We start from the raw sequence: 24,860 nt of genomic DNA, 5'->3' as shown, positions 1-24,860 counted from the left end.
CTAGGATTTTTAATGAGATTTAAGTGGAAAAAAAATTTTCTATGCTTTTCGTCTTACAACTATATAGGAAACAAAAATTTTCTATAGTTCTCACGTACTTCGTTCCTATATATAAACCAAATGATACAAAATTAATACTCAAGAATCTAAATCTAAATCCTTTGTTTGTACTCCATCTGTCCCAAAATATAAGCATTTTTAGTATAGTGCCAAGTCAAATAATTTTAACTTTAACTATTAATAGAAAAAATAAAACAGATCAATCATGTAAAATTGGTGTTGCTAGATTTATGCAATTCTTTTTATTTAAAAAAAAATCTTATTTTTATATATATTGTTCAACAAAGTAGCATCTTAAAAATTGTGTCGAAGTCAAAAAAATACTTATATTTTAGACATCAAAAAATACTTATATTTTATATTTTAGGCAGAGATAGTACTTGCTAACCAAACAAGTACACGGTCTCCATGCATGCACCGTCACATCGCCGGCCGGCGACCGATCGCCTCACACTGCTCGTGTCGCCGACGTGTCATCGTGTTTGTCCTCTCCTTTATTTTCCCTTGCTTTTGCTATAGTTTCTGCATGCAATGCCAGGTCAATTAAGGAGAGAGAATTTCAGATGCCTACTTAAATACTTGATGGATGACATTGCATTGATCCATACACAAAATACAGTCATTCACCATACCTAACTACTGCATGTATGCTATTTCCTCCGCCCCATAATATAAGAGATTTTGAATCCTTGCTTGTACTGTTTGACTACTCGTCTTATTCAAAAAAAATTGTGTAAATATAAAAAACGAAAAGTTGTGCTTAAAATACTTTAAATAATAAAGTAAGTCAAAAAAATAAATAATAATTCTAATAATTTTGAATAAGACGAATGGTCAAACAGTGCAAGTAAAAACTTAAAAAATCCCTTTATAATATGGGACGGAGGGAGTAGCTACTACGTTACTACATATATACTCCAGATATATATCGACAATTAGCTGGATCAGACATTCATTCTTCAGTAGTGCAGACGATCGAGTAGTTGCTGTATAAGTTGCTTGTCTGTAACGAAACGAATGGTATATTTGGTACATATCGAAGAAAAGGAGAGGTGATTACGTACAGATACGTTCAGCTAGCAATCTAGGACCGATTGGATCTTGGGACCGATCGATTTCGACGGTGTACAGAGCTAGCTAGCTTAGCATGCATTTGTTCTGTTGGAAGCTGGCATAAGCTACTCATGAGAACCATATTCTTGGGGAGAGAGAGATGGAGATCTATCGATCGAAAACGATATGCATCACACCCTCACCTTTGTGTGTGTCACTAGCTAGCTTCAGGTTTAAGCCCGATTCAATCCATGTGTGTTGTTACTACTATCTTGGAACATTTTCTCGTCAGTATGTAGTATCCCATCTTTGCAAGCAACATTGATTTTAGCTCAGTATATGACTATATGTGATGTATATGCATGTTGATGATTTGTACCTTTCGAATCTTCATCAGTGCCATGCATGCTGCATAGTGTTGATTTTTTTTAACGTGCAAAAGGATTACACGTCAATATATTAAAAGAAATAGAGATTTTGTTACACGACGCAATCGGCTAGATAGGCCTATGCTGGGGTATGCTTGGGGGGGGGGGAAGAGATAGAAAAAACCACAAAGGAAAAATGAAAGGAACTACTGCGAAAAGAAAACTTCTCCAACACAAAAGGGGGAGGGAGGCAAAGCCACACTACACTCCTAGCAAATCTCCAAAAACGGCAATGCCCACAGTAGACCACAAACGGCCTTCCGAGTAGATAGACTCAATAAGCACAGAGACCAAGGAGAGTGCCAAGTCAACTACCCTGAAGTTCCGCTCCTTCTATAGCTGCCAAGAGACCAGGAGAACCAGGGAGTCGAAGCCAGAGCAAAGATGCTCAGATAAGCCTGTCCTAGAAGATTGCCACCTGTCCTAAAGCGAACTGCTGCGGGGAGGGGAGAGCATAGTGTCGATCGAGTAGTAGACCTAACTAAACCGGCCACTGTCACTCGATCATCACTTTGTGTCTTAATTTGTTAGTGGCTCCAATGATTTCAGCTGAGTGTAGTACATGATCAGATCATGCATCGGCCCATCGAGATCTAGACCGCGTTAAAGAGACTTAAAGTACATCGTCGTTGACTCCAGGAGCAGGGCATATGTGTGTCTCACACGGTTGACTCCGTTTGTTCATCATTCAGTCATCCGTAGTGGCAGGTGCAGATCAGACAGCAAACTAACGCACCAAAGCCTGAAGCATGCATATGCAGAAAATGCATGGAGAGACATTCAGTGTGTGATGATCCCGGCTCATTCCTCTCGATCGAGTTTGATTTCCATCGCTCTCATATCTGAAGAAAATTCATTGACTTTTCAAGATGCAAGGGTTGACAAGAGAGATGATATATTCAAGAAAACAGAGTCAAACAGGTCCATGGTCTGATGTACATTTATGAATGAGAGTCAAAATGCCCCCGAAAACATCAGCTTATACATTCCATGTCCATTTCAATTCATCTCTTAGAATGTCCTGTCCTGTCTTGTTTAATTAATTTGGTAACACCAACCAAAACACTACTATTTGTTAGTTTACCATGAACTAATGCAACCATAGTCCATGGAAAAAAAAAACTTGTAGTATGAATTGATGCCCCTTTTTTTAGCTTATATGTCGGATTATTGAAACAGATTATTTGTTATACCCTTCGAAAAATACGTTTTCTCAAAAACATTTTTCTAGTGAACTGTTTAGACCACTCATTTTAAGCTATCTGTTAATCCTGTTTCTTAAAATATTTATTTTTCATTTAATCAAATCGATAATATAAGATAATAATTTAAATCAAACATAACAGAACTGGTGTCTCAAAAGAAAAAAAAAAGAAGAGAAGAAACAGGGAACTGAACTGAACTTGCATTATGTTCCTTTTTACAGTTAATTAAGTATATCTAGTAGCTGCATGCCAAACTGTAGAGTGAGTGCCCTGATCCTAACACAACTAACAAGAGGTGCCTTTTGACTCCGGACACACACATGCAGTTAGCCGCAAAAAAATTCCACTTTAAATCTCTAAAAGCATATAATCTCTCATCTTTTCACTTTAAGTACTGTAGTTATATATTGGTCTTTCCATGCATACTTCGGCAGCCAGTTCAGTCCTACAAATCTGCAGTTCGATCTTTGTTCAGTCCTATAGTTGATTAATATGTTTCTCCATGCACGCCTGATATAACCGGCCTTTTTCTTTTCATTCTTTTCGCCATTAATATAACTGATCTTCAATCACATGCGGTCAGAGTGGGTGGTCAAAGATTTTTACCCAGAATCACATAGATGACGATTTAGTCAATTCTGTTGAATTAATGGCCATTAATTCTCCTTAGAGCGGGTACAATAGCAGACTATTAGCCAGCTATAAATATATTTTAATGAGATAAAAGATTAGAGAGAAGAGCAGCGGGCTACAGATCTATAGCCAGCTGCAACACGGACTCCAAGACACAGTGTGTGTATGACATGTGGGACCATATATTAATAGTATAATAAGCAACTATTGTATGAATTGCTATTAGATTTGCTATAGATGAATTAGAGCTAGTAGTGAGCTATACTATTAACCTTGCTCTTATAATCCGTTATGTATTATGTGAGTTGTTTTGTGTGCATGTGTGTTACGTAGAGGTCAGAAGTGTTCTCTTAAAATAATTGTATCATCTCTTTGTAATTTAACGAATTCAATAGAAGCTTTTATTGCCTTGAAAAGTCATCCCAGCTCACTAATTCGTTGGTTTCAGGAAAGAAGATCATTAATTCGATCTCGTACCTTGTACCATGTGAGAGGAATGTGACAGCAAAAAGGATTCATGGCTAGCTGGAAAATAGGGGAAATGGGGAATAAGAAGATTTGACATTTTGATTTTTTTTTCAAGAACAGAATAAAAGGAAACAAAACACTAAATTCTTGCAAAAAAATCTCTAAAGTTTATTTCATCTTTTAATCTGTAATTTATTGCCTAAGTAAACATGCCAAGTGTTAACTAACTTGAGAGACAACCACGTGTTCAGAGACTCTCATGGCCATGTGAATTAAAGCAAAGAAACAGGCGTTTCACCCTTTAGTTCCCAGTTTGTTTTGGTTAAGTTGGGTAATATTTGTCAATTGCCACCAACCTCTTTATTAATAGATAACTCCTTTTTTTTGCTAGGATTATTAATAGATAACTCGACAGCTACCCTTTTCCTACAAAAGAACACAACTATATACAGGTAGCTAGCCGGCCAAGAACACAACACACGTGAAAAGTCAGAGAAAAAAAACACAGATTTAAACATAGGAAGCACATAAATCAGCTTGTGCTACTACTGAATTAGCATTTGCTAGTTTTGGTTTCTCCACTTATATCTATTTGAAGGTGCATTGCTGGCCGACAGTTGCCAATGGCCTCTAATATCACATCTTCACCACAATTAGGGCCAACAATTGGTGTTATATATGCATTCAGTTGGTGATATTCCACTTGTACATGTTCTTACTCTCTCTCTGCATTATTCAAAATATTTATCAAGATTTGCAAGAAAATTTTGGGCATCCTACTACCGCATAGCTATGCATCCTAGGTCACCTTTGGGAGAAAGCAAGCTTGGCCAGGTTATGGAATGGAGTCCATGGATGGTTGGAAATTCCACTTGATTTTGTAAGTGGTAGATTTGCCTTATCATTGAAAAATATATGTTGTTATGATCATGGTGTCTTGGTGCTCCTGTCACAACTGATGGCGCAGAAGCTACTAGATTAACATGTGTCAGGAATGTGCAGGCCGGTGCATATATGATTGCAGTCGACCACTACTCACCTTTGATGTAGGGTCACGGTTGTATCACCCTTGCATGATATGAATTGTGGTATCTTCAGTTCAGGTTCTGATGTAAATCTAGTATTTTTGAGAAATTTTTTGTATAAGAACTTTGTTGCAATACCTCAATAAATGAAGTTACAAATTCTCTCAAGATTGAGAAAGTGGATTTTATTCACTGGTGTCAAATATATATCATCTATGTTAATAATCACCTCAAACTATTATGAACGAATAAACATTATTTGCAGGTAGTGTTTTTATGTGAAAAATCATGAATAATATAAACCTCCACACTAATGAAAAATCATGAATGTTTTTATGTGAAAAGGGTTTTTATTATTTTTTTATATTATCAGTTAAAGTTTTCATCATAGGTTGGTTGCATAATGTACCACATTATATTTCTTAAAACAGAGGAGGTGCATTATAAGTGGTCCTCATGAGTGTATTGCAATTGAGTTTATCTTTAATTTGTGGCTACAATTTTACTTTGGTAGAATCTCAATGATTCCATGTTCAACTACTTTACCTCCCATTGCTAATAGATTAGTCAGATTATTTGGAGTGAATAATGTGCTTGTTGGGTCACTATGTTGAGTACTCCACATAGCTATTTTACCATAAAAAAAGAGGAAAAAGGAACATTACCATTTATATTTTTTATAATAAATTAATTAAGGCCGCAGGGTTTGCGCATCCAAGTTCCAAATGCCTTTTGCCTTGCCGCTGACGTGGACCCACATGTGCACACGTGGAACAAAGCTAGCATGCCACGTCAGCAACTCCCTCCCTTGTGCTTACAAAAATCAAAGTAGGTCTCATAATCATCCATAGCCGCTGGATATACACAACCGTTAAAATTGGCCACCCCACTAACTACAACTACAAGTGATTCAGAGAATTTATCCCACCAATTGCGTAAAACTATTTGGAATCAATCGTCCAAGTGAAAAAAAAAATGCATATTCACCTTCCACCGAGCAAAATTTTTTTCTCAGAATTTACATGGATCATTCAACTGATTCCTCTTGAAGAAGCCAGTGGTCGTGGCATTTTTTGGGGATTTTGGAGTGTAGATATTTATATTTAAGAATATATAGATTCGGGTTTGAGATAGAGAGCGACCATCGACCATAATTCTCGCATGGGAGACATTACGAATCTCGTTGTAGTTTTACTTGTCTTATCAATTTTGCATGAATTACTATATGTTGAACTCATACTAACACGTACTCGGCTTTATCTGGAATCTCATTAAATCGACCTTTTCCTGGTGGAATTTTCTTCTCATACTATTTTCTTGTTTAACATGCGGAAACCAACTAATACTTTGGTAAAAGAAATACATTAAAAACCAGCTTATAATTAGTATTCACTCCAATAAAAAAGAGTTTTCTAAAATATTTAAATGGACACATACATAGCCCTATTCGGAAAGAAAAAAAAACAAGTGCAGATATACAATTCTTAACTTTCATAAATGTAATTCTAATTTATATGGTAGATTTTAAAAGTTAAATTGGATCTGATATACAACTCTTAGCATATGTTAGATAGATATATAGATAGATAGATACACTATCTTCATCAAAAAAGAATGCAATTTTAGCAATGCACGTGGACAAAGATATGTCCAAGTTCATAGCTAGAATTATATTCTTTTTCGCATGGCAGTAATATATAAACATATAAATAGATGGATAGAGAGATAGATAGTTGAAATTGTTTTTTTTCTAGGGGAGGGGGGATGGAGGCACTAGTAGATAGATAGATACATTAATTCCAAGATACTATTGAATTTTAATTCCTAATATACATTTTTTGAAGGGAAAAAAAGAAGTTTGAAAATGTGACACGCCCAAATGTTTGTTTGGGTAGTCCTTTATTTAGGTAGTAGCACAGCTTAAGAGGCACATGTGTCCCAAACTGCGAATCTTTGCAGCCCAGTAATAGGGGGGCTCACCTAAATTAACCCCCCAACTCGCCTCTTAATCCTGCACGCGCCGCGCCCGCGCCTTCTTCTTCCTCTCCCGCGCTTTCTCTTCCCGCCATCTCCCTATAAATGGCGCCCTTCCTCTTCCTCCGCCCAACCCCTCAAGCAACCAAGGCGCCTCCCTTCCTAATCCTACCTCGATCGCCTCCTCCCTCTCGACTCGATCGCCATGGTTGTCAACAACAAGGTGGACAGCCTCTCCTACGACGTCGAGGCGCCACCGGCGCAGGTGCCGACGACCCCGGCGGTGGTCTCCGCGCCGCCGACGCCGCGGGGCGAGGCGCCGGCGATGACGACGACGGCGGCGGTGGAGCTGCACAAGGTGTCGGTGCCGGAGAGGAGGTCGACGGCGAAGGCGCTGAGGCAGCGGCTGGCGGAGGTGTTCTTCCCCGACGACCCGCTCCACCAGTTCAAGAACCAGTCGTCCGCGCGGCGGCTGGTGCTCGCGCTGCAGTACTTCTTCCCCATCTTCCATTGGGGCTCCGACTACAGCCTCCGCCTCCTCCGCTCCGACGTCGTCTCCGGCCTCACCATTGCCAGCCTCGCCATCCCGCAGGCACGCATGCGCAACCTGATCACACATACATACACGCCATTGTTTTGCCTCCTGAAATTCTCCATTCCCAATTCCAATTCGAATTCCGATTTCTTTGCAGGGAATCAGCTACGCCAAGCTGGCCAACCTGCCTCCAATCATTGGACTATGTAAGTAAAAGATGAACCAAAATGACCGGCCATTATGTCAATTCGATGTGATGAATAACACATATGATGTATGCAGATTCGAGCTTCGTGCCGCCGCTGATCTACTCGTTGTTGGGTAGCTCGCGGGATCTGGCTGTAGGGCCGGTGTCGATAGCGTCGCTGGTGATGGGGTCGATGCTCCGGCAGGCGGTGTCGCCGGACCAGGAGCCCATCCTCTACCTCCAGCTCGCCTTCACCTCCACCTTCTTCGCCGGCGTCTTCCAAGCCTCCCTCGGCTTCCTCCGGTATTCGATCACTTCACATCCATCATCTACTGTTCCATTGACAATAGATCGATCGATCACCTCATGCCTAGGTAACTGATCGAGTATATCGTGTTTTCTTGATTTCAGGCTGGGGTTCATCGTGGATTTCTTGTCGAAGGCGACACTGACGGGGTTCATGGGCGGCGCGGCGATCATCGTGTCGCTGCAGCAGCTCAAGGGGCTCCTCGGGATAGTCCACTTCACGTCGCAGATGGGGTTCGTGCAGGTGATGCACTCCGTCTTCAAGCACCACGACGAGTGGGCATGGCAGACCATCCTCATGGGCGTCGCCTTCCTCGCCGTCCTCCTCACCACACGCCACATCGTAAGCTAGCTACACACCACCCTTCCTAGTAGCGTATCACCTGCAGAGATGATGCTCTCTTGATTGATTAGTTAATTATTGCCTGTTCTTCGCTAATCGCGCGGTGATTAGAAGGTAATCAGGGGGGGGTTAATTGCTATTACTATTTGTAGAAAGTTCCGCAGAAATGGCTTGGCGCCAAAATAGTGAAAAGCGATATCAGTCAGGAGCCACAATTAATAGCCACACGTATGAAATGCGTGGGAATCAGGAATGCAAGCTGGTCGACCCATGAACCTGTTTACAGAACATGGGTCCTGCTTACAGGCTATTTAAATGTTGTGCCTAATAGAACAATCCATGACTAATATTTAGTGATTTGCAAATAAAGTGATTTTACGGTCTTAAAGATACTATATTATATTTTCTAGTGTAAAATTTGATACATCTTACTATCTCCGGTATTATTAGATACTAAAATTTGCACTAGAATAATTGGTACCTCTTGATATCTCTTAAGGACCGTAAAAGGTGGCTTGCCTGTATAGGTAAAAATGCAATGAGACCTGCCATTGTAAATTCTTAGATAATGGAAGAGTACAAAACACTTTCGGCTAGGAGCAGTTATGAGTAGGATTAAATGGTTATTGTTAGTTAATCAGTCGGCAAAATTCTTTATAATTATTTGACCATGGTTAAAGACAGGTAGCTTATCTAGCTAGGAAAGATAGTATGGCAAAAAGGAAAGGTGGTGATTAAAACCATTACAAAGTGAGCTTCATGGAGGGGCCCAAAGGGTGCTTGCCACTAACAAGGAATTTGACTCCACTCAGTTAAACTAATGGCCAATAGTTAATGGAAGGTGAAGTTAAGCTACCTCCAGCTTATAGGGATCTCATAATGCTGGGATATTTTGATTTTTCCTAAAGGAATTCCGTTCAAATAATTGATTGTCGCGAAATTCGAATATCTTACTTTAGTAGTTGGGTGGTTTTCTTAATTAGGGGATCACATAAAAGTTCCTCAATTTTTTCAAACTGTTTAAACTTATTTAAGCTAGTATAGTACTACTTTAGGGTAATCTAAAAACTTCTTTAGACTTGCTTAATAAACAGTTGCTATGCCAAGAAAAAGTCATGTCTTATGCCTAATCTTCCAAGATATCTGAACGTTGGACTAACACATGGTGTCTAAAAAGTTAGTGTTGGCGTGTGACCAGAAGTATTTAAGGTTGTTAATTGCATAATTGTGAAAGGAGTTTATAATAATATTTACTCCCCTTACACTTGCAGAAAAGCACTAATTCTTTTAGTAATTAATTAATCGATCATGTGTACAAAAACATATGTCATGAAGCACTCTAACTAGTATGATGAGCAGTTCTAGTTTGGATGATCTCACAAACTAAACAAAAACAAAGAATGTTTATATCTTGCATTAGTCTTAATACGATTAGACCATATACATCAATTAAAGCAAGGCGTGTGTGTGGCTTTAGAATCTATTCTAATAAAGCCATTTTCAATTGGAACCTTTCTCTTTTCCCTTTTGGGAAGAATGGATCTGGTTTGGCCACTCTGACGTGTCACCTGTTAAGCAGGTTGTTCACATGCTCATCTCTCTGAATTTTGGTGTCTTTTCAGTCTAAACAGAATGATCTGATAAACACATCCATTAGACTGTTAATGGTTTTCCTCTGAGAAAAGTAAGTCATCTGCTTTGAAATGACGCTGTTCCTCACCTGGAATGATTAAAAAGTGTCAATTAATGCGACAATTCCACGGTCATGGGACCATCTCAGAACAAATCTTCAGAAGATGTGAGGAGATGGGGCCTGCCAAATTAATAGGTTTTAACCAGAACTTCTTTTCATTTGTGATTCAAGATCTACTGAACTCTTTTTATAAAATTTTAAATAAAAGATGTACTGAATTCATTAGGTGAACAGTTGTGGTTGCTAATAATATTTTTACCTTCTGATTCTGCAGTTCGCTGTATACAATTTTCTCTGACTTTTGATGCGAGTATGCAGCCGGTAACAATTTTCACTGTATTTTTGCAGAGCGCCAGGAACCCAAAGCTTTTCTGGGTGTCAGCAGCTGCTCCACTGACATCAGTGATCATCTCTACCATCATCTCGTTCGTCAGCAAAGCTCATGGCATCAGTGTTGTGAGTAGCTTCTCTAAACCATTTCTGAATTTTTCATGGACAGCTTCACATCGAGAACATGAAAGAAACGTCATTAGTCACACTAATTCATCTTTTTTTGGGGGGGTGTTTGTACAGATTGGCGATCTCCCCAAGGGATTGAACCCTCCTTCAGCGAATATGCTGACCTTCAGTGGCTCCTACGTAGGACTGGCCTTAAACACAGGAATTATGACTGGCATACTGTCTCTCACTGTAAGGCACCTACATAAAAAACACATTTTATTTACTATCTGAACTATTTTAGCATGGTGGTGTTTAGTCTGAACATGAAAGGAAAAATGACTGAATTTGCAGGAAGGGATAGCAGTAGGCAGGACATTTGCATCCATCAACAACTACCAGGTTGATGGAAACAAGGAGATGATGGCCATTGGTGTCATGAACATGGCTGGCTCATGTGCCTCCTGCTATGTCACCACAGGTTGGTTTGTCAGTTGCACCATAGCTTCTGAACGTATTAAGTACTTGTCGTTTTAGATAAAATTAGATCAAACCTTTAAAATTCTGACCATCAGTAATTTCTTAAATGCATAGTTCAAAACCAAAACAAACGATATAGTATATAGATTTGCCTCGAAAAGTAATTATGATAGTATTATAAAATGTTTATATTTTATAGATTTACTCTAACATAAAATTAGCTGTCAAAATTTCAAAAGTTTGACCAAATCTTATACGATAAGTATCTTTTGACCGGAGGTACTCTAACTTGTTCAAGTTTGTTTAAGTTTACAGAAAATTTTAACAATATTTTTAATATAAAATAAATATGTTATCAAAATATATTCAACGTTACATTCAATGAAACTAATTAATTCAATATTATAGAAAAAGATTGACTAAGAAAAAATCAAAACGACTTATAATATGAACGGAATTAGGGCGTAATATTCATATTTAGATAATGGAAATGGATTATATCTCCGGCTTCTGTCATGAGATGCACAACAACAAAAAAAGACAAAGATAAAAATAAATCAAAATGAGAAATAAGATGATGTGAGTAATATTCATGGAAGCTAGATGAGGATCGCAATGGCTCACCATTGGCAAAAAAAACTCTGAATGAATGGACGCAGGATCGTTCTCGAGGTCGGCGGTGAACTACAGCGCGGGGTGCAAGACGGCGGTGTCGAACATCGTGATGGCGTCGGCGGTGCTGGTGACGCTGCTGTTCCTGATGCCGCTGTTCCACTACACCCCCAACGTGATCCTCTCGGCGATCATCATCACCGCCGTGATCGGCCTCATCGACGTCCGGGGCGCCGCCAGGCTGTGGAAGGTCGACAAGCTCGACTTCCTCGCCTGCATGGCCGCCTTCCTCGGCGTCCTCCTCGTCTCCGTCCAGATGGGCCTCGCCATCGCCGTCGGCATCTCCCTCTTCAAGATCCTCCTCCAGGTCACCCGCCCAAACATGGTGGTCAAGGGCGTCGTCCCCGGCACGGCGAGCTACCGGAGCATGGCGCAGTACAGGGAGGCCATGCGTGTGCCGTCCTTCCTCGTCGTCGGCGTCGAGTCCGCCATCTACTTCGCCAACTCCATGTACCTCGGCGAGAGGATCATGAGGTTTCTCCGGGAGGAAGACGAGCGGGCCGCCAAGTGCAACCAGTGCCCTGTCAGATGCATCATCCTCGACATGAGTGGTAATAAGCTCTTGCATGCTACTACTCCTGTACAGAATTCATACTCAGTTAAAAAAATGCTAAAAAGAGTGGTTAATTATTCAGTAAATTAAAACTGACATGGATCGATGAGCTAATTATTCATTCAGTACAACGTTCTTAGAAAGATTGTAGTACAATCTTGATCAGTAAAAGGATTCTCAGTAAAAAGAGTTGTTAATTATTCAGTAAAACTCACATGGATCGATGAGCTAACTGTTCAGTAAAAAGAGCAGCTAATTTTTCAGTATAACATTCTCAAAATAATAGTACTATCTTGTGATCAGTACAAACTGACAGAGAATTCGATGAACTTGCAGCTGTTGCAGCGATCGACACGAGTGGCCTCGATGCACTTGCAGAGCTGAAGAAGGTGCTGGAAAAAAGAAACATCGAGGTAATAGAACTTCTGAAACATCTATCTACCAATGTTCTTCTTGTCAGTTTCAGTGATTTACTATCAGATAATATTCAGATTTGTCAGTGACAGTGAATAGTAACATGAGCTAATTTCTGACGGATTTCTTCAGCTTGTCCTGGCCAACCCGGTTGGATCGGTGACCGAGAGGCTGTACAACTCGGTGGTCGGCAAGACGTTCGGCTCAGACCGCGTGTTCTTCAGCGTCGCCGAGGCCGTCGCGGCGGCGCCGCACAAAACACAGCCCTGACAAGAGCAGAGATGTGCTTTGCTACCAGTAGATCCAGCAGAAGCAGAAGTACTCTCTGACCAGCAGAAGCACAGTAGAACAAGGTGCTTCTCGGAGGAGGCTAATTAAAATTAAGAATCTTAAGATAGAAGCGTAGAACAAGAAGAAGAAGAAGAAGAAGAAGGTGGTCAAAAACAAGTCTATGGGCTGTTAATTTGTTCGCGTGTTGTGTTTAATTAGGGGGGATTATGGTAGTGCAGATGGGAAATAACTCCGGGTGCTGATCTCTTCTGATCGAGTTGGAAGAGTTTTTGAAGCATGTAACCAGAATGCGTGGCGTGTATGGTGTAGCTTGTGATTTGGTAGTTGTTGTTGCAAAGTAATCCTTAATGGAATCGGGTTTTGATCTAAGCCCACTCAATTGATTATTTAGGTTGTGTCCAAAACTACAGAAGTTCAGATGTCACCTTGTCTGAAATTTTGTCCCTATGATATTCACAAGCTATCATCCTTTTTTCTTCTCTGAAATGAATGGCGTAGAGCTCATTCCATCTGCTTAAAAAAGAAAGAAAGATAAGAGAATTTTCACAAGGATAATATCATAATAATGCAGAACAAGAGGAAAAAAGGATTACATTATATTGTATCAGAACTCAGAAGATAAGAACAAGATCTTTCATCCAAAGAAAAGAAAGAACATTATCTCTTCAGAAAAAAATGTTTCTCACGAGTCGCACAGGGCAGAGTGGGTACTGATGGGCCGGCTAACATCTCTTTCACACAATGTGCTTAATTAGATACCCCTTCGTAAAAAAAAAAAAAAAAATCCTAGCTATGAACCTGGATAGCATTTGTCAGATTCATAGCTAGAATTTATTTTTTAAAAAAATACTATCCAGGTTTATAGCTAAGGATTTAATTATTTTTTTTATGGAAGGAGTAAATATCATGCCAACGGCATGACAAAGGACTTGGCTGTCTAGCAGCTATCATTGCTGCTTTCAGCTTGCACTTCTAAAAGAAGGGAATATATGTGATCTCCCAATCTCCCTTCATCATCGTTCTTTTGACGAGCCTCGTTGTCACAAGGCTCTCGTAATCGTCATACTTTCTGCCTTGAAGAAATATTCTCTAGTTTCATAGAATATATGCTAATTTTCTCTCATAACTGTCGCTATGCTAACCGTACTACTAAAATGAGTACCTTTACATACAGTACAGTGACTTCTATTGACAGTGTTCTACTACCAATATTTTGACTAATAGAAATGATCTATTGATTTATGAGTTCTACTAGTAGTAGAAAATTAAATTATTTTACTAATTGTTGAGATAGTATAAACTAGCATGGTGGTCCGCGTAAATTGCGCGGCTAGTATCATTATATTTTCTCTCATATAATAGCATATATGTTTTCTCAATGTATTATTCAAATATATTAAAATGACAACATAATTTTAAATTTTGTACTAACTTTACGAAACTATTAATGTGTAATATTCATATTTTATTTTATATGCGTGTTAGTTATTAATTATTTTTAATATCAAATTTTAATTATTTGTAAATTATATTCCTATATAGACTCTAGACTTGTCTTTCAATATTTCTTTTTTTAATTCCGAATTTTCATTATCTGTAAATTGTATTTCTATATAGACTCTAGGCTCTTCTTCCAATATTATTTATTTTTAATTCTGAATTTCTATTATTTCTAATTCTATTTGTATGTGGACTCTAAACTCATCTTTCAATATTTCTAAATTTTTAATTTCGAATTTCAATTAATTCTAAATTGTATTCCTATATTGACTTTAGACTCTTTTTCCCATGTTTTTTTTAATTTTGAATTTTAGTTATTTGTAAATTGTATTTTTATACGGACTCTAAACTCTTCTTTTAATTTTATTATGTGTATTCTGAAATTTAGTTAGTTTTAAATTCCTATATGGACTCTATACTCTACTTCTAATATTCTTTATTTATTAATTCCGAATTTCTATTATTTCTTAATTGTATTTCTATATGGACTCTATACTCTACTTCTAATATTCCTTATTTATTAATTCCGAATTTCTATTATTTCTTAATTGTATATCTATATGGACTCTATACCCTTCTTCTAATATTCTTTATTTTTTATTTCCGATTTTCAGTTTTTTATAAATTGTATTTCTATATGGACTCTAGTCTTCTCTTCCAATATTCTTTATTTTTTAATTCCGAATTTCAGTTATTTATAAATTGTATTTCTATATGGACTCTAGTCTCCTCTTCCAATATTCCTTATTTTTTAATTCCGAATTTCAACTATTTCTAAATTATATTTCTATATGGACTTTGTTTTTCTTTTTCTCCGATTAATCTGAGAATTTATAGACCGTGAGAGCGAACGCACATGCTCATTTTTCTATTCCATTAATAAGTTAATAGATAGTATGAGTCATTAGATTGAAAAATATGAATGGCCTATATTGATTCTATTACCAATAGAGACCATTATAAAACACCTCATGGACCATTTAATATGTGCAATATATAGATGGCAAATGTGGCTTAAATTTTTGAATCTCGTAACTCCCGTCTACTTGAAACTTGCTTGCAAGATACTCCCTCTGCTTTCAAATATACAAAACTTGTTTTACTTGTGATCACTAATTACTCTTAAATAATTAGACTATAAATAACGAAAGTCTCATACGTACGTCTACAACGTTATACACTTAAACAATATGGTATTTTTAAGTATTTATAAATAATCTTTTAGAAGTATGAAAATAAATAATTTTTTTATGTTGGTATTTTAAAACAAAGCGAGTGTACCTTTTGAATTTAATTTTTGATGGTATACAAGATGTCGATCTTAAGATATATCGACCCGGTCTTATAGAGAGAGACTCACATAAATAAGATGTGTGTTTATAAGGATAAGTGTGTGTTGCGAATATCTGTATGTGTACTGAGTTTCTTTTAAAAAATACGTGCTTGTGCATGAACTATTTCATTTTGCATTCCTGCATACCATCCATCCATCCGTAGATCAAGGGACGGACGGCTGCGATACGGCTGTTCAGACGGTAGAGTGTACATGTAAGATGTAACCTCGCCCGTTGCCACGGTCGCACGGCCACGACTCCATCTCTCCTCCATCGGTGACCTCTCTCTCTCTCTCTCTCTCTCTCTCCTCTTCTCGTCGCCCTAATCCCCAATCCAAAACGAATCCCCAATCTCGTCCGCGCCGCCGCTCGCCGTGGCCTCCCCCGTGCGCCGCCCGCCGCTTCGCATCCCGGTGAGAAGAAAAGAGGTAAAGCTTTCGATTCCACGGGGAAAGTTTGGATCTTTGATGCACAAAAAGAAGCATCTTTTCCTGCTTTAATCTCCCTTGTTCTTGAGCTACAAGAGATCCTCTCCCCGTTAGAAAATCTTGATCTTTTCTAAGAACCGTGAAATACTGATTCTTGGAGATGATCAATGGTAAATTAGTGCAGAGATTAAAACTAGGTTTAGGAGACCCCCTCCCCGGATTGATTGATTGATTGATTGATGGAATGATGTCGTGTGATGTTAATTTCAGAGGAGGGGAAATGGAGATACAGTCATCAGGGAGGCCAATCGATGTGCTCATGGAGAAGGTTTTGTCAGTGAACATCCTCTCCTCGGACTACTTCAAGGAGCTCTACAGGCTGAAGACTTACCACGAGGTCATTGATGAGATCTACAATCAGGTTGACCACGTAGAGCCATGGATGACCGGCAACTGCCGCGGGCCCTCCAGCGCCTTCTGCCTCCTCTACAAGTTCTTCACCATGAAGCTCACGGTTAAGCAGATGCACGGCCTGCTGAAGCACCCTGACTCGCCTTACATCAGAGCTGTAAGCCTGTTGTTTTCTACTCTTCCGGTTCCCGCAATGTTAATTTATGGTTCTGTTTGTTAGGATGGTTTGTTACGTGCAGAATGCAATGTAGAGGATTTACTGAATATTGTAGGTTTTGCTAAATCGCTGCACTATGTGTGTCTGTTGAGTGTTGATAGTGTGATTGAAAATGAGCCTTGGTGCTACTATTAGGTAAATTTTCCACCAGTAAATGAAGGATATATAGAAACCTATGTTAATGTGTCTTGAGATAAATCTGCACCTGAACCAGTAAATGAAGCATCATGATTTTTTACTGTGTCAAACAATTGAGTTTTCGCTCTCAGACAGTAATTAGCGTTTATATTTCAGGTTGGATTTCTTTACCTGCGATATGTTGCGGAACCAAAGACGTTGTGGAGTTGGTATGAACCCTACATTAAAGATGATGAGGTATTATCTTTTTTGGTATCTTTCTTTGTATTTTGCATCATTTTGACGATTAGTTGAAGCTGTAAAAGGATAAATCTATAGTTTTCCTTCGTATATCCTATTTTGTACTTTGAAGTATTCAGCAAACTTTAGTACTGCTCCCTATAAATGGTACGTGGTATGCTAAATTTGTATAAGATGCCTACTGTTTGTCAAGGACAATGCTTGTACAAACCAGAAAAAAAATATTGAAAACATGAAAGCGTAAACTCCAGAAAGAAAGGAAAAAGTGAAATACATCACTATTCCTGCACTAGACTACTAATAATGGTTGCTTCTTAGCATAAACATGTTATGTGCATGAAATGTGAACTGAATGCTGAGCCATCTGGATCTATTTTTAATATGTTAAATTGTTACTTTTTTGTGTGCCTTTGTCAGTTGTAAATATATGTTGTGTGTTTTTATTAAAGTTCAATCCCTGCATAACGTACCTATGAAAACTGTGCCTTTCTTCTTGCTCAGGAGTTTTCTCCTGGATCTAATGGTAAAATGACTACTATGGGTGTTTATGTGCGAGATCTTCTACTTGGGCAGGTATATCTTGTGAACTTCATTTCATTTCTGCCTTTAAATAGAACAGTATTGTAAAGTTCCTGTTACAGTGTCCTTTAGTTACCCAAGCACATCCGTGGGCATACATCATTGACATAGTATTTTCTGAACATAAATGCAATTAGTGTTTGTTGAATCACTCACCTGTTGGTTTGGCATACTGAGCGGAAATTTCAATTGTGGAGTTGCTTTAAGAGGAGACATCATCTCTTCCACCAGTAACCACTTTGTATAAGGTTTGTCATGATGTGTTACTCAAATGTTTATTTTCCATTTTTCTGCTAGAGTTTCCTATGTTTCATCTAGTTAAGGATTTATAACAAAAGAAAATGATGTATGCTATGGTGCTATCTTTTTTAGTTTTGAGATGTTTTTTTCTGTTTAAATTTGTTGAGGACTACGTCTCATATTTGTTTCTTCTTTGGCAAGAGATATTCTGTCTATGCTTGATATTTTGGAATAGCTAATCTAGAAAATCAACTTTCCTTTCAAAAATGAAAACGAAGTTCAGTGTGTAATAATCATATAATAATTGAAAGTTACTTATAATTTTTTTAGGTTCATAGTGAACAGAAACGGGTGAGCAATACCCCAACTTTTAGTAAATAGTGAGCTACGAAAGTGCTTTTTTGATTTTTCCTTTTACTGGTCGGCCTCATAATTATTGCCAGTCAGGGCTTCTATGATATTGTAGTTATTTCGTAGATTTCATTTTCCATGCAAGTTAGCAGAGAACAAATAGCAAATTGAGATGAATGTTTCATGGGTGAGTTGAAGCAGTGTTTACAGTTGGCCGGAGACAATCACAAAACAACTGAGTAGTTTTTTAATGCAGTTTTTTAAATTCCAATTTATTTTCTACTATCGCAGTTTGTCTTCACATCTGATGTTAGAGGCTTAGAGCCGCATGTTACTGAGAGCCCCACACCATGTCTATCTACTTCATGCCAAGACAGCATATTAACCTCACAACTATATTTGCTTCATTCCATTTTGGTTGATCATTTTGATGTTATTGTTCAGTGTTTCTTTTTTGAGCTATTGTTCTGGTAGATTTAGTTGAGAAATACCATTGAGACATGATATTAAAAACTTGGTGTCCATGCCTGTTTTTCCTTTGCAGTACTACTTTGACAGTCTTCTTCCACGAGTGCCTCTTCCGATCTTGAGACAGGTCACTGGCCATCTTGAGAAGATGAAGCTCCCAACAAAGCAGTCAGGAATAACAGGGGACTCTAGTCGCCTTGGTTCAGATGATACTGCCCGACGGCCTCCTTCAGTAAAGGCTTCTCTGTCGGTCTCCTTTGGTCAGCGTGCTCCACACCGTGCATCCACAAGGGACTCATCCCCTGTCCGGAAGACATTGCCTTCAGCAAGGGATAGAGAAAGGAGTTCTGATGGTGAGCGTGCAAGATCTTCACCCAGGAGGCGACGAAGTCGGAGCCGTGAACGTGATCATGATTCTGAGCGTGATCGTTCAGATCGTGACCGTGGTAGGCACAAGGATAGGGAGCATGATCGCCATGCCTGTGAGGACAGAGACCGTGATTACCGTCGTTCAAGCTATTCAAGTAGGAATGTTGACAGACAAGGCCGTGAAAGGAGGGACAGGGATTCTGATCGACATGGACGTTCGAGTGCCCGCAGGAGCAGGAGCAGGAGCAGGAGCAGGAGCAGGAGTCCAAACCGTGGCAGAACCAAAGGTGAAAATCACCGCTCTAGCCCATTTGGTAGACCACCAGAGCCATCCAACTTGGCAAAATTGAAGGATTTATATGGTGATGCGACAAACACAAAGGATGATACAGGTGATGATAAAGCTCACAGGGATTCTGGAACTGAAGAGGTAATCAGATTGGGAGGTGCAAGGTGGAGGTGAATGCCAAAGGGCACATGAAAGACATCCACCCCTATTTGTTCTTGTTAACAGCAATATAACAGCCAGAGATATTTGCTATCCCCAGTGCTGCATTCCCAGGGACACTCAGAAGAAGGAAAGAGCTTTCATTTGTTAAAATTCGATTGGGCCATTGTATCTTAGGTAGCATGTGCGCAACAGAATGCATTTGTTGAAACTCAATTGGGCCAATGTATCTTAGGTAGCATGTGCGCAACACAATACAATCTGTTAAGCAGGCAAACAGCTATGCAAATTGCTAGTACTAGGATAAAGAGATTAATTTGGATAGCCAAGTTCTGTACCTGGTATGCTGTTCGCGTTATATGATACTTTTTCCCGCGTTCTGACATATGGTATCCTTCGTTGCACACTTGCACGTATGCTTTATTTGGGGAAGGTGTACTCAAATGCTTTACAAATGATTATGTGGTATGCTTGAATCGAACCTTGATTCATCCTAAGTTCCAACTGGATACATCCAATATGTGGGAATCTTGTTTATAGTTGTTTGCAAAAATATTTCGGTGTGTATGATCTTATACATTTACCGGTGAACAGTAGGGGAGGTCCCTATGTAATATATTTACAAAAAAGAATAAAAAAAGAGCATTTACAGGGGGGAGGGAGGACGAAGGATTGAAAACCTGCAATGAAGCGGCCAGATGATCGGAAACTGTCTAGGCATTTTCAAGGTGATTCGTGATTTGCCCACACCATTTACTGAAAACTTTCACGTCTCCATGCTGACCAAACCCTACAAGTACAACCTGATGGCGGAGTTCACCATTAACATTCCTGAACAGTGAAAAAAAATTGAATTTATAAGGACACTGCCATACTATTCACAGTTGACCGCTAAACTTTTGAGAACAGATATCAGATTGCCAGTTCATCCCAAATCTACCCATCTATAATAGTGTTTCTTATGCTTTTATCTAAACTCTAATCGATAGAGACGATTTAGCTTGATGCTTACCTGATACATACCAGTCAACCTTGATTGAAGAGTAGTCTACTTGCAAACTGTGAGCAGATGTATTCAGATTTTAGAAGCTCCGTTGCAGAATAGGCAACCATGGAACAGGCATGACAACTACATGCCTCAGTTTGTTTGATGCCATTTTGCTGCTGTCGAAGTCCTAAGTTGGAATATGCAACCTGGGTTGTAGTCGACAGATGCATTTCATTCATCTTTCATGCTTGTTCTATTCTATCCCTCATAAATAAACCTGGGTCAACCAGCTCATAAACAATCTGAATGACACTGTAAACAAATTTATCATCTCATTAGAACAATATCAAAGTTATCAAAGCCTCAACCAAAGGATCCATCTACTTTGTGAGATTTTTTACCTGCTTGTTGGAAGTTTTCTGCATAAATGATCAAATCCCATTGCTGTAGTACACATCTGCAAATCAAAATGGGATGCTAAATCCAGCTATAGCCAACATCCTTTTCAGTGGCAGTGCTTTTAATTTGACTTCTCAAACTATCAATCACAGTCGATTTATTGGTTAATCCATGCACACTGATGAGATGCAGATAAGGCATTTTAGTACAAGGATCAATGGCAATTAATTGACTCGCCGCATGCTCTGCTAACTTATCATTGCCAGTCAATCTGCAACCGCTCAATAGAGAAGTCCATATTGCTGAATCAGGTTCAAATGGCATCGACTTCACTAATCCTTCAGCCTCCTTAATCATGCATTTTCTACAAAAGAGATCAACCATGCAAGCATAGTGCATAATATTAGGTAAAATTCCATAAGTACATGTCATCGCATTGAAGAAATATTTAGCTTCCTCCAAAAGGCTCATGTGATTACATGCGGAAAGTACACCAAGAAATGTGATGTCATCAGGATCAACTTGTGCCTTTGTCATACTCTCAAACATTTCAACAGCATTTTGACCAAGATTATTGAGTGCATATCCATGAATGATCGTGTTCCATGTTACTTTATCTCTCTTAGCCATCAGGTCAAAAATACTTTGAGCTATAATCATTTCGCCACATTTGCAATACAGGCTAATGAGTGAATTTTGGATTAGCAAGTGGGAATCGAGTCCAATCTTAATGGTTGTAGCATGAAACTGCTGGCCATGAACCATCATAGAATAATTTGACAAACAGCTTATGAGGCTAGAAACAACTGACTCGCTAGGTCGTATATTAGACAGAAGCATCTTTTTGTAGAACTGAAGTGCTTCATGGATTAAACCATTTGTAGCGAGCCCAGCAACTAAACAGCTCCAAGTCACTGAATCACGTGTTGGAGATTCATTAAAGAGCTTATATGCTTCAGTAATTTTACCTTGATGGAACAAACCGGATATCATCACATTATAGGTGACAACAGTCCTTTTTTGCATCATGTGGAAAAGGTCCAGCGCGTCATCCATATGCCCTCCTTTCACATATCCAAACAGCAAAGTTGTGCAAGACATAACATCTATTTGGGGCATATTATAAAACATATCCCGTGCTTTGTCAAGCATTCCATTATCTATAAACCATGACATCAAAGCAGTAGCTGCTTCCAAACTCTTTTCAGTCATCTTTGAGTACAACTCAGTAGCATCAGCAATCCTTCCATCATTTATATAGCCATTAATCATTGAGTTCCATGAGATTTTATCTCGGTTATTCATGGAATCAAAAAGTTTCCGGGCCTCATCTATCTTATCCGAATAAATATAGCCGCATAACATGGCATTCCATGAACCAACATGATTTCCTTCCATTTTATCAAACTCCAGTCGTGCTTCAGTGATGTCCAACGATTTGCAGTACATCAAAACCAAGGAAGCCTCAAGAACAAGGTCGTAAGCAAAACCAGACTTCACAGCCAATCCATGAATGCATCTGCCTCCTCTAATACTTTTCATGCCAGCAAAAGCATTCACTATTTTAACTAGGATCACATTTGTCACTTCCTCCCCATTCATCATCAAGCTATTAAACAATTCAACTGCTTCACTGAATTTCTCATGCGTAACAAAACCTCCAATCATGACGCACCACGACACAGAGTTCTTCACCGGCATCAATTTAAACAGCTGAAACGCCATGTCAACCTCATGCACTGTAAAGTGCCCTTTTATCATGGCAGTCCAGGACACCACATTACGCACTGGCATCCGATCAAAAGCCTTGCGAGCATCGCCTACACGATGGTTCATCACAAGGCCTGATATAAGCGCGTTCCACAAGGCCACATTTGGACTCTCAACACCATCCAGCACTTGCTCCAGGCAGCTGACCACCCCACAGTTGGCATACATCGTGATAAGCGAAGCACCCACAAACACATTACCAGAGGAGCAGGACTTGAACACAAGCCCATGGACGCACCTCCCCATCTCCAGAGCCTCCAAGCGCGCGCAGGCCGACAACGCGGTGGAGAATGAGGTATGGTCCGGCCGGAACCCCTGGCGCCTCATCTCCAAGAACGCCCCCACGGCCCTCCCGTGCGAGCCCGCCCGCGCCTGCACGGCCATGATGGTGTTCCAGGACACGACGTCCCTCCGCGGCATTCCGTCGAACACCTCCCGCGCGGCCTCCAGCCTGCCGGCTCTCAGGTGCTCCGCCATCAGCCTGTTGTTCCCGGAGACGACCGCGGCGGCGTCCGAGGAGCAGCACGCGCGCTCCAACGCCTCCGCCGCCGCCGCCGCCAGCGCCGGTGCCCGTCGCGCTGCGCAGCGCGACGCGGCCATTCGCCGCTTGCAGCGAGCATTCGGAGGTTCGAACTACGAAGCAGAGAGAGAGCGAGAGAGTGAGAGAGGAATTTTTTTTATTTATACATTTTTTTATTAAAAAATTTACCAAAATAATTTTTTGGGAGTTTAAAGGCGGCACGGGACCTAAATGCAAATTTTCCAGCACAACTTGTTGGCTCTATGATTTTATAATTTAAAATTATATTATATAAAGTCAGATGAAATAAAACTTTATATCAAAATTGTAGAGCTCAAAGAGATCTACAGCTTTGTTGTTAACAACTTTTTCATTTAAGATGTTTTAGATATCCAAATATTCGTTACAAAATATAAAACATATTTAAAAAAAATCTCAGATCTACATTTCAAACGATATTGGATGGAGATAAACCTTATATGAAAGTTGTAGATCTTGATGAGATCTATAACTTTATAGTTTATCACTTTTCTATTTAAAATCATTTGGAGTATCGAATAAGCATTATTAGTTTTTAAGCAATTAAAACCGGTGGAAAGGGTTTGAACACAAATAAAAGTTTTGCATTTAGGTCCCTTGCCGCTCTATGGAAGGGCGATTTTTAAGATTTGTAAATTTTCGAAACAAAAAATTATTTTTTAAATATTTTAATAAAAAAATGTATAAATAAAAAAAATTCGTGAGAGAGAGATGTCTCGGGCTAGCGGCCCAGGTAAGGCGTTTTCCATGGGCCGGGCTGATGGAGGGTTGGCCCGCAAAGCGATTTCGATTATGTGCGTCCCAATAACGGGATTGGGCCTTACGTTGGGCCCATTTTGGATTGTGAATTACATGAGGCTATGTTGGTTGGGCCGTAAGGGGCTTCCAGTTACGTGGGCTCTGACCCGGCCTACAGGGTTGAGCCCAATAGATAGGTGGCCGGAGATTGTTTGGACTTTTGGAGCCTATTGTTGTATACAGTACATACATACAGGTGGTACAGTAAATTAAATGCGCCATCTCGTTACAAATTCCATGAATTAAAATGTCCAAAATTTGAAAACTAAGCCAATCTTTGAGATGAATCGCACTGACAGTCCTCGTGTATTGCAACTATCTCCACCCCACATGCATGCAAGTATCCGTGATAATAATTTGCTCATAATCTAAATCAAACGGAGCAAGCCTAGCTACTTTCTGAAAGTAATAGCATGATATGATATGCAAAATGCCAAATGGAAGTGCAAATGAAGAGTTGGGGACGCACCAAACTCCTCTTGGGTCTGGACCTGTGCTGTACTCCCTGTGTACTGTAATCACTAGCTGAAAGCCTGAAACCTCGCTGGAGATGTGCAGAGTTGAGATGCGTAGAGCAGGCATTCGTCAACTGATGGTACTTGAGCTGTAGCATGCAATGCAGCAGCAGCCAGGCAAGAGCTAGGCATGCAATTGATTGATGTCCTGCACCCCTCTTCGCCGGATCGCCATTAACATGGCCGGATCTACACTGGTAGCTATTATCATCCAGCTAGCTACTAGCCGCCATCGTCGGCTGGCCGGTAGGCAACAGCTACACCGAGGAAAGAAAGATACTACTGTACTCGATTTAGTCAATTGTTCAGTTTGATGATCATGCCTGTAATCGTGATTGGTTGAGATGAAA

The 24,860-nt window shown here is 39.6% G+C and overlaps 3 protein-coding genes across 7 annotated transcripts; 2 read left to right on the top strand and 1 right to left on the bottom strand.

Annotated features, from left to right (window-relative positions):
* Nucleotides 1-6,968: 6,968 nt before the first annotated feature.
* On the top strand, nucleotides 6,969-13,144 carry LOC127775470 (probable sulfate transporter 3.4). The gene is made up of 10 exons (XM_052301715.1): nucleotides 6,969-7,438; nucleotides 7,539-7,587; nucleotides 7,664-7,871; nucleotides 7,980-8,217; nucleotides 10,259-10,366; nucleotides 10,484-10,600; nucleotides 10,703-10,829; nucleotides 11,488-12,051; nucleotides 12,390-12,466; nucleotides 12,600-13,144. Exons 1-10 carry the CDS (start codon nucleotides 7,052-7,054, stop codon nucleotides 12,735-12,737), a joined length of 2,013 nt encoding a protein of 670 aa, XP_052157675.1. The 5' UTR covers nucleotides 6,969-7,051; the 3' UTR covers nucleotides 12,738-13,144.
* On the bottom strand, nucleotides 13,132-23,238 carry LOC127775469 (pentatricopeptide repeat-containing protein At4g02750-like). Of its 5 annotated transcripts, XR_008017982.1 has the most exons (4): nucleotides 20,871-23,238; nucleotides 20,494-20,781; nucleotides 20,162-20,312; nucleotides 13,132-13,268 (listed from the first exon to the last, which is right to left on the bottom strand). XR_008017982.1 is itself a non-coding variant. In XM_052301714.1 (2 exons), coding segments are annotated over exons 1-2 (1,893 nt in total). In that variant the 3' UTR covers nucleotides 21,137-21,230. The 5 variants fall into 5 exon arrangements, 1 of the variants encoding a protein (XP_052157674.1); XR_008017981.1 differs by lacking the exon at nucleotides 13,132-13,268 and having other exon boundaries at nucleotides 19,931-20,312; XR_008017984.1 differs by lacking the exon at nucleotides 13,132-13,268 and having other exon boundaries at nucleotides 19,931-20,284.
* Nucleotides 15,835-19,866, top strand: LOC127775471 (pre-mRNA splicing factor SR-like 1). Its single transcript, XM_052301717.1, has 5 exons — nucleotides 15,835-16,020; nucleotides 16,291-16,588; nucleotides 16,943-17,023; nucleotides 17,528-17,599; nucleotides 18,741-19,866. The coding sequence occupies exons 2-5, from the start codon at nucleotides 16,301-16,303 to the stop codon at nucleotides 19,494-19,496; spliced, it is 1,197 nt and encodes a 398-aa protein (XP_052157677.1). The 5' UTR covers nucleotides 15,835-16,020; nucleotides 16,291-16,300; the 3' UTR covers nucleotides 19,497-19,866.
* Nucleotides 23,239-24,860: the final 1,622 nt, after the last annotated feature.

The sequence above is a fragment of the Oryza glaberrima genome, chromosome 6 (assembly GCF_000147395.1).
Source record: "Oryza glaberrima chromosome 6, OglaRS2, whole genome shotgun sequence".
NCBI lineage: Eukaryota > Viridiplantae > Streptophyta > Magnoliopsida > Poales > Poaceae > Oryza > Oryza glaberrima.
This window is presented reverse-complemented; position numbering and strand designations above follow the sequence as displayed.

Excerpts from the sequence above, each read along its gene's own strand:
- LOC127775470 (XM_052301715.1), top strand. The coding sequence starts at position 7,052 with ATGGTTGTCAACAACAAGGTGGACAGCCTCTCCTACGACGTCGAGGCG. Across the intron at positions 7,439-7,538 it reads CCAGCCTCGCCATCCCGCAG|GGAATCAGCTACGCCAAGCT; the intron begins GCACGCATGCGC and ends ATTTCTTTGCAG. Across the intron at positions 7,872-7,979 it reads GCCTCCCTCGGCTTCCTCCG|GCTGGGGTTCATCGTGGATT; the intron begins GTATTCGATCAC and ends TCTTGATTTCAG.
- LOC127775471 (XM_052301717.1), top strand. The coding sequence starts at position 16,301 with ATGGAGATACAGTCATCAGGGAGGCCAATCGATGTGCTCATGGAGAAG. Across the intron at positions 16,589-16,942 it reads ACTCGCCTTACATCAGAGCT|GTTGGATTTCTTTACCTGCG; the intron begins GTAAGCCTGTTG and ends TTTATATTTCAG. Across the intron at positions 17,024-17,527 it reads CCTACATTAAAGATGATGAG|GAGTTTTCTCCTGGATCTAA; the intron begins GTATTATCTTTT and ends CTTCTTGCTCAG.
- LOC127775469 (XM_052301714.1), bottom strand. The coding sequence starts at position 23,238 with ATGGCCGCGTCGCGCTGCGCAGCGCGACGGGCACCGGCGCTGGCGGCG.